Source organism: Musa acuminata, chromosome BXJ3-2 (genome assembly GCF_036884655.1).
Source record: "Musa acuminata AAA Group cultivar baxijiao chromosome BXJ3-2, Cavendish_Baxijiao_AAA, whole genome shotgun sequence".
NCBI lineage: Eukaryota > Viridiplantae > Streptophyta > Magnoliopsida > Zingiberales > Musaceae > Musa > Musa acuminata.
Window position 1 is genome coordinate 450872 of NC_088350.1, and position 10179 is coordinate 461050.

Genomic DNA, 10179 nt, shown 5'->3' on the forward strand with positions numbered 1-10179 from the left:
GAAAGACATATATAAACGTTTCAAATATTTATCATGATTTTAACTCAACGATTGTCCATCACACTAAAAATAAATACCATCCTTGTATGTTTTCGAGAATTTTGATCTTATTTGACTGAATCCACCAAACCTTCACTAACTTAAGTATCACTGTTTGCAGAGTCCCGAATCGAATACCAGCTTAACATGTCCAAATATCATTCTTCAAATCAGTAACCACTTTAAGGTAGATTATTTGGAGAATGTGGTAAGTTTGCCTTAGACAATTAATTGTGAAAGATAAAAGATTGGCTCTACGAGACTTCTATGGTGATTCCACTCTATTTAGTAGTAGGAAAGGCCTCCGTAGGACGGGACAGGGAAACAAAAGGGGATGTTCCTCTCCTTTTAAATGTTTGATGAGAAAGTGTTATTCATTGACTGTGACTATGTGGTGTTTGATGAAAAAGTGTGCTTCTCAGGATCTCGAACGTAACTTATGCGAATGGATGTTTGCGAGGTGAACAACTAGGTGACTATCTTTATTACAAGATAGATCAAGTGGTGGGGAGGATGGTCTCAAGAAATAATTTGGAGAAAAAGATAAAGGTCAGAACCACTCAAGAAATGATTGGCAGCAAAAATAAAAAAAATAATAAATAGGATATTTCATTAGTGGTGTTAGTTTGCTTAGTCAATCGTATGCTTCTCGAGAAATATTTAAAGAAATTTGATCACTCTTGAAGCTTATAATTAACTTGTTCTTAGAAGGTTAGATTATTATCTTCAAGTTGATGATGATCAAATCCATCCATCATGTTGTTATAGTGCCTCGTTATATGACATATGGAAATGCGAGTAGTTAAAATCTCATGCCAAAAAAAATAATTTTTCTTCGATTTGATTTATTTCCTTCATTAACAATTTTATCTGAGTATGAGTTGTACAATCATACTCAGTTTAGTTTCACATTGAAGTGAGCTTAAATAGGTACACTACTGTATTATTAATTTAGTTTCAAATATTTATGTTAGTAATTTAAACTCATCAATTTATTTAGTATTGAATATGATGAGTATCTTGAATAACGAAGGACTATTCATGGACAAGATAAGACGACACATCATCTTATAGAGCTATCACTGAGTTAAGATTCACGTATTCCATGTTAGAGTTTGATAAGAAAGTCAAACTCATAAGTAGAGGAAATTGTAACAATCAAAATCACTTTAACTCCATATCCCATGTGAGATTAATTGAGTATACTACCACTAACTTATGCTTGATGCTTAGACTTATCTAGTTAATGAGATAGTTATCTTAGGACTATGACATGAGCGCTATAAAACCTCAATATATATTATTCTACTTTCATTATTTGAGGGAAAAAAAGAGAGGCCTGTCAGACCCATATTACTAAAAGAGGACGCTTGGCTTCTTGATATAAACTGTCAAAAAGAGTAAGCAAGCAAAAACATTGCATTCATTACTTTGCATTCGCCCAGAATTATCACATGTTGCAACATATAAAGAGAGATATTTTTCGTCAAGAATTATATCAGTGGAAGATTCTTGTGTTGAAGTATTGCATTTATTACAGAGATCACAACAACAGGACTGCAGCAACTACATCTTATCCACTCATTCAATTACATATATATATATATATATATATATACACATACATCATCCTATTTTTTTCTTAGTAATCCCTTTATATATATATGTATATATATACATATATATATACATATATACATATATATATACATATATACACATATATATATATATATACATATATTTATATATATATATAACCTAATTACCAATAACAGGCATAATATTGATAACGTATTGTGCTTGGTCACATCAGATATATGCACTTTCCACAAGGCGAGGGCTAGCCATCGCCTTAAGAGGCACTGCCTTGGGAAGCACGAACCCAAACCTCTCCTCCATGTCCAGCTTCTGGTCCTCATCTGCAAGCTTCCAGTTAAACGAGTGCACCAAAGACCCGAGCATGTACTGCACCATTAGCAGTCCTGCATGCAGTCCCACGCAGATCCTTCTCCCGGCGCCGAAAGGTATCAGCTCGAAGTCGTTCCCCTGTGGCTCAATCTTGGCGTTTCTACCGCTCAAGAACCTCTCCGGCTTGAACTCCAGGGGATCCTCCCACTCGTCGGGGTCTCTTCCGATGGCCCATACGTTGACTATGAGCCGTGTGTTTGGGGGGATGTGATAGTCGTCCACCTCGCATTTTTCGAAGGTGTAGTGTGGGAGGCTGAGCGGCGTGGAAGGGTGCAGTCGTAATGCCTCTTTGCAGATGGCTCGTAAGTAGGGAAGGTTTGGTATGTCAGACTCTTCAATCCTACGGTTCTTCCCGATTATTTGGTCCATCTCATCTTGAGCTCGCTGCAGGATGGTTGGGTTCCTTAGCATCTCCGCGAGCGCCCATTCGACGATGATGGAGGATGTATCAGTTCCGGCAACAAACATGTCCTACAAAGGATGAAGAGTTACAGATTTGTAGCAGCAATTGCCAATTAAGTTGGAATAAAGAAAGAGGAAACACCCAACACTTCAACTGGTAGGATCTCATTGTTAACGTTCATGCAAATAAGTTTACGTATGGGATCGATATTGGCCCCAATAAGGGTCTCAAAATATGCATTTTGACATAGGCATATGCTGAAGTATTCGTCCTCAAGAAAATAAAATAGAATATTTAGTTAAAGTTAATTAGAGAAAAAGAACGAAAGCAAAAAAAAGGGAAGTATGCTTAAAATACAAGTGAAAGAAAATAGGTTCGCTATTTATTTTTTGAAAAATCACCAAAAATATTAAGTGATTATATAAAATGTCAATTTAAACTTTTTATTTGTTGCTTTTTGACAAAAAAAAAAAAGAATAGAAAATTACGTCGTTCACCACCAAAATTTCTCCTATTTTTCTTCGCTTTGCTTGGTAAAGGGTTTTAGGCATTTTAAAGTTATTTGTTAGCTCACTGTGAACAGAATTCTAATGCTTTTGTAGAATACAAAATCAATGAGAATGGATTCATATTTCAATGATATTATCTTTAAGTACGAAATTATGTTCAAGCAAATGTGAGCCACGACGACACACTCCACTTGTCAACTCAACTTTAACTTGTTTTCAGTCTTTCTTCATAAGATAATATATTTTAGATGACAATGATATATTTAAATAAAAATGAAATAATATGTTATTTTAAATACATAAAAACATATGAATAATTATGAAAAAATAAATTTATAATAAATTTGAAGAGAGAAATGATATATGATTGAATATTTAAATTATCTATTATTGTAATTTATTTAAAGACTATATATTGAGAGAGAGAGAGAGAGAGAGAGAGAGAGAGAGCTCACAGAAATAAAGCCCTTGATGTTGACATCAGAAAGCGACACCCCTTCAGTGTCGACCCTGTTGGCCATTACAAGATCCAGCACGTCCGGCCTGCCCTCGCGCTCGTGCTTCGTCGCCTCGTGCTCCGCCACGAACGCTGTGATCAGCGCGTCTATCTTCTCGTGCGTCCGGCGCAGGTGCCGCTGCACCCCCTGCAGGTCCATCCACGCGATTGCCGGCACGAAGTCGCCGATGTTGAATAGCCCCACTCCCGTCAGCAGCTCCGTGATGGCGTCCTTGAACCGGTTCGACTCCTCCCCCTGCGTCTCGAACACCCGCCGCGAGATCACCACCTGCCCGATGATGTTGGCGTTCGCGCACACGACTGCCTCCGGAACCACCACTGGCCGCGAGTCCCGACTCGACTCGAGGATGCCGCGGAGCATGCGGGCGACCTCGTCTCGGCGAACCGGCATCCAGTCGGCCAGCGCCTTGCTGCCCAGGAAGTGGAGGTTAGCCAGCTTACGGAGGAGCTTCCACCGAGGCCCGTAGTTGGCGAACACGAAGTTCTGGCCGTCGTAGGTGACGTGCTTCCCGCTGATGACGAAAGGGCGGTTGGCGAACTGGAGGTCAAGCGCCTTGAGGAAGGAGCGTGCGGCGCCGGCCGAGGAGGCGACCACCACCCGCGCGGTGCCCATCTTGAGGTACATGATGGGGCCGTAGCGTGCGGCGAGGTTAGCGAGCGAGGCGTGGGCCATGGGACCAATCTGCGGCAGCGAGCCGAGGATTGGGACGCCCGCCGGTCCAGGAGGGAGCCGGACCCGACGGCTGGATTGGAGTCTCCAGAGGAGGAGAGGAACAACGAAGCTCAAGAGGATACCGGCAACGAGAACGGTGTCGAAAGGCATGGCGATAATGCTGGTGGTGCATCTACTAAGTGTTCGTGCAAATATATATACATGGGGGTGGGGGGTGGGTGAGTGAGAGAGAGAGAGAGAGAGCATGTTCATGAAGCTTAAAGTAGTTATTATTCTATAAAATGACATCACAAAATATCTCCAAATGTTATTATTATTATGGAAATTATGTTCTTCGTTGACACGATCGGGTAAAGCGGACATTACGACAATGCAGTGTATTAAATCCTTGTGACGTTGTGACCTGTTCTTCTTTTAGTTTGGCTCTTTCACTCGTAGTATTATACTCAAAATACAAGGATGAAAACGTAGCAAATGACAGGCTATGGGGGAAGGTTTCAACCAAAACTGAGTCATTACATTAAAAGAACTGAGTTGAATCAAAATGTACAGTGGACTTCAAGAACTTGTCAAGAGTTATCCAACACAATTGGTATTATGTATGATCGAATTTTATTGGGCAACATTTTTAGACTTAGAAAAAGTCCTGACAGAAGATTACAAACATCCTTATCACTCACCAACATCATATATTCTTACAAATTCTGCTGACATTTTAAAAAATATATGCACATTTTTTGAAAGAGAAACAAATGCAGAACTTAGAGAGAGAATTTCCAACAGGCATACTTTCATATAATTTGGTTTCTTGCACTATATACATTGAGTTGGAAAGTATGAGCTTGTTTTTATGCAACTTCTCTACCTGAATTGGTGAGAGTCTGAGGTATGTCCAAACAATATTTATTGATTTTAGTAATAATGCTTTAGGTTTTCTTCTAATTCTCCTTGAATTACTTATCCATATTGATTCAGAAATTTTATGGGTCTCCCTCTACCTCTCTCTTGAATCAGTGAAAGTCTTTTTTTTATTATTATTTTTAGTAAAAAAATTTCTTACATGCCTCAATATATATACCCTTCTTTAAACTACTATCTTATCAATTCAAAATTTTATTGATCTAACAAAATTATCTTAGGTGTTTATCTATCTCTACTTGTGGGACTAACCCTTGTCAACTCTTGTAGACTGTTGGAAACATGTGTAAAATCTTTATGAAATATGCACACGCCATCTGACATCGTTTTTAACATATTATTCTTTATTGAGATATATTTCAATTGTTTACAAAATAAAATATTTGTTGTAGATAAATTTCAACTACAATCCGAACACTTAAGACCTCTTAACTCGGAACTTATGCCATTTTAATTAGCTCGTATCTGTATGCCATTTTAATTAGCTTCGATTAAATGCTCGGAACTTATTGTTCAATCTCGTTCTTAAAAACTCAACATTCCAAATTCTTCTACATCTTTCCCTCGTTGGCACGCAACCGTTTGACCAATGGCAACTTGATTCCATCGATAAAAAGGCTTACGCATATGGTAATCTTACAACGATGGGAGGGAAAGAACGCTTCAGAACCAAGAGAAATCTTACAACCAAAAAATATTTAACATATGGTAAAAAATAAACATGATTCGATACTTTTTATATTCATAGAAAATCAGATTATTTATCAAGTGAGATCAATTATAAGACCCTTGATCTCCATTCAATCAAAACTTCTCTCACATCTTACTTTCCCTCCATTAATGTCAAGAATTAATCAAATATTTATTCAAGAATCAAATCTTAATTTTTAAAGATTCGTTTATGATGATTCCTTCTTATATTAGGATTCCTTATCCTCCTAAGACGTTTGGCTCTAGAAATCTAAAAGATTTATCAATCATAATAATCTCTTTCTCAATGAGTATTTTATTCATTTTTATGTCACTTGAAATAATAAATAGTTTTGCTTCAAACTCTTTCCCTTTTTTTCACTTATCTTTTGTAGTTTGTTTGTTTATCGCTTCAACATTTTTCCTATGCCTTGTTGAAAAAGAAGATATGTCACTCATGAGGAAATAATGGACAAATATCTTTATTAAATTTTTAGTTATCAAAATTTTTTAGACTCTAATATATTTTTGTTGGGGGAGAAAGGAAAGACTTTAAAACCAAAATAAAGCTCATAGATTAATGAAAAATATATATTACAAAGTTAATATAAGATTAATATAGTTCAATGCTTTCCACTTATATATATGGAAAAAATAAAATTTTTTACTATATGAGATCAGTTACATGACCCTTGAATTATCCCCACTCAAGCTCAACTCTTCGTGTATATCATCTCATATAAATTTTAAAGAATTCATATATTTTCTCTCTTTTTATACACACTAGCACACATCATCTCTAGACACTCCAAGTAGAAATATAAAAACACCCAAAGTATTTTATATCTTGCTCTTATTCTATTAAAATTAAAAATATATAAGATATTTATAAAAAAATAAAACTCTAATTTAAGGATCATTCCTTCATTAGCGTTCCTTATCCTCCCAGGATACTACCTAAAAAAAATTAAATTACTTATCGATCCTAACACATTTCTTCTTATATATGTATATATATATGTATATATATATGTATATATGTATATATATATATATACATACACATATACATATACATATACATATATATATATACATATATATATATATATATATATATAAATATATGTATATATATAAATATATGTATATATATATATATACATATATATATATATATATGTATGTATATATATACATATGTATATAGACAATTCCTGAAGACTCGATTCTCTTTAGAAGAACAAACGTTGAAACAAAATAGACTTGACTGGTAGCAAACCACAAGCAAATTTGAAGGATCTAAATAGTTCATGTGTCTGATTTATTTGTAACCTTCTCTACACGCTACCGGCAATTCTCAGATCTGAACATTTGAGGAGAAATGCTGAACTCCAAGTTAATTATATTGCCACATTAAAGTCTGTCCACCATGGTCGTATTTTACAAGAAAGCTTAATTTTTATCTCTTCTTTCTTGTACATCACACAAATCATAATCAAAAGACAAGTAACTTACTTTTCCTGCATTTTAAATGCCTGGAGAGTCTCCTGGCAAACATTTTATGGATGTAAGTTGCATGGTGGCATTGTCAATTCTTGTTCCCAAAAATGTAGCAGGCTGAAGAACCATTTACTGGTATTTTCAAGAAAGCATTGAACTTGAAGCTATTCATTGATGGACTCCCACTTAACCTAATTGGAAACCTTTCCAAGTATATTCTTTTAAGCACACTTGTTTGAAACATTAGCTCTACTGGCAGTTCTTGAGCAAAAAGTCAAGAAAGAAGCTTCTGAAGGGTTTGCTTGAGACTACCTCCAATCAATTCTAGTTGTTTTTGTGATACATTTGTGTAGGATGGTGCAACAAAAGACGGGATGGAAATCAGCAAAGTTGGAAGGGTTATTGACCGTAGCAAGTAGCTTACCACTTTTAAATGTGTCCATTTATTAAAGTTAGCTTAACCATGGTTAACTTCAGTTATTATTAGTTGATCTGAGTTAAAGATATTAATGTACGTAAAATGCTGAGTATTTTGAGTTTCAACTGAGTCAAATAATTGATGCCATATTAATCATAATGTCGACATTTATGTTTTTTTATTTTGCAAGAATATAGATGCTAAACATATAATTATAAGATATAAATCCAATATTGTCTTTTTTTTATTGGGAAGCTATGAATATCTCACCAAAGAACAACATGCTTTGACTTGGCAAGAGTTGACAAAAGACAAAAAAAGAAAAAAACTTGACAACCAAGTCAACTTAAGTTTGTGTAAACCGATTAAACAAGCTACAAATTAACTAAAGGATTATTCAACCAATAGATCCGTTGATGAAGAGAGAACTTATGCTGGCATGCACTTAACTGGTCAATAACAATAGCAGTCAGAACTCAGCTCAGAATTCAGTCAAGTCAATAGATCTTTGAGAACATGCATCATAATTAGATAAGCGATCCCACCTCTAATCAAGGACCAAGTAAGCATAATATAGGAGTAGGTGAGAGGTACTGATGCTAGAAACATATGATGTATATATCAATGGATAAACTTGGGGTTGATACCAGGTGATAGAACCCTTGCATATTCTAAACTTGGGGTTGATCTCTTTAGGGGATCGGCCTCCTTGGAACTCTATAGGGGTTCCTCCCTCCAAGTTGCTGCTCAAAGGCTGTAGAAAAGATTCATCTATTGCTTGTGAAAAGAGAAGGAATACATGGCTATTTATAGGGCTTCTAAACCCTAACTCCTAATAGGACTCTTACTTAAGACTCTTACTTCTAACCAACTCCTAATAGGACTCCTACTCAAGACTCCTATTCCCTTACAACTCCTAATTCTTCTCTAAGAAAAAACCTCCTACATGAATGCCCCTCACAATTAGGACTCTCCTAGCTAGAGTCCTAACAGAATGTCCCTCTCAATTAGGACTCTCCTAGCTAGAGTCATAACATTTTTACATGAATGTCCCTCTCAATTAGGACTCTCCAAGCTAGAGTCCTAACAGACCCGCCCTCTTCAAATCAGCCTTGTCCTCGAGGCTGATGATTCATGAATTCTAGGAATTTGATCTTCAAGTCGTCATAGTTCTCCCAAGTGGCATCTTCTTTTGGTAGGTTTGCCCACTGTATTAGCACTTCATTAGTGGGTTGTCGTCGTCGAGTCACGATCCGTCGATCAATAATGGCACTTGGCTGGGTCTGGAGTTCTCTTTGGGTAGTCATATTTGGTGGGTGGCTTTGGGCTGTCTCCAAGCACCTATTTACAACTGTCTCGTCGTCGATTTGTGGGTGATATGCCATACTCCTTTTCAATTTAGTACCCTGCATATAGAATAACTTGGTCCAAAATCTACTCGTGAAGATGCAAGTAGAATTTATCATAAGCACAATGCGTCCCTTATAGTCTAATTCTTTTGAGTCCCAATTGTAATGAGCCATGGGGCTTGGTGCTTCCTCCAATTTTTTTATAATCTTACTAGTATCTGAATCTTCCTACCATTCCATCTTAATATCCTTAAGAAAGTTGCTGGTCGGAAGTGAAATAGTCGAAACTTCAGCTTGCTCGGGTAGCTGCGAAAGCGCATCTGCAAGAACATTCTCTTTCCCCTTTTTGTAAGTTATTTCATAATCAAATCTAAGAAGTTTTGTTACCCATTTTTGCTGCTCAGGGGATGATATCTTTCGCTCCAAAAAGTACTTGAGGCTTTTATGGTCAGTTTTAATTTGAAATCGTCGACCAATCAAGTAGGGTCTCCACCTCGTTGCTGCGTGCACAATGGCAAGCATCTCCTTATCATATGTTGACTTATTTTGATGGGAGGGAGATAATGCCTTGCTAGTGTATGTGAGTGGTTGACCATCTTGCATGAGAATGGCTCCAATTCCGACTCCAGATGCGTCGGCCTCAATAATGAAGGGTCGGTTGAAATCTGGTAGTGTTAGCACCGGCGTCGTCGTCATGGCTGTCTTAAGTTTGTCGAAGGCAGCGGAGGCTCTGTCCGACCATTGGAAGACATCTTTTTTCAATAAGGAAGTAACTGGTGCACTAATCTCTCCATAGTTTTTCACGAACTTGCAGTAGTAGCCTGTTAAACCCAGAAAGTCATGTAGCAATTTTATGTTCCTCGGGGTCAGCCAGTTTTGCATTGCTCCAATTTTGAAGGGGTCTACTGCCACACCTTCCTCTGATATGATTTGCCCAAGATATTCCACCTTCTTTTGAAGAAAGCAAAAATTCATAGTGGTTGTTGTGTGTTCAAAAGGTGGTTTTCGATATGTCTTCTTCGCATACTCGTATTTGATGATACCCGGATCGAAGGTCCAGCTTTGTAAAGATTTGTGCTCCCTTTCATCTAGTAATTCATCTGCTATTGGAATAGGGTATTTATCCTTGATGGTTATTCCATTGAGAGCTCGGTAATCAACACATAATCGCCATATTCTATCCTTCTTT

The 10179-nt window shown here is 36.9% G+C and overlaps 1 protein-coding gene across 1 annotated transcript; it reads right to left on the reverse strand.

Annotated features, from left to right (window-relative positions):
* Window positions 1-1851: 1851 nt before the first annotated feature.
* On the reverse strand, window positions 1852-4262 carry LOC135630709 (flavonoid 3',5'-hydroxylase 2-like). Its single transcript, XM_065137863.1, has 2 exons — window positions 3378-4262; window positions 1852-2481 (listed from the first exon to the last, which is right to left on the reverse strand). Exons 1-2 carry the CDS (start codon window positions 4260-4262, stop codon window positions 1852-1854), a joined length of 1515 nt encoding a protein of 504 aa, XP_064993935.1.
* Window positions 4263-10179: the final 5917 nt, after the last annotated feature.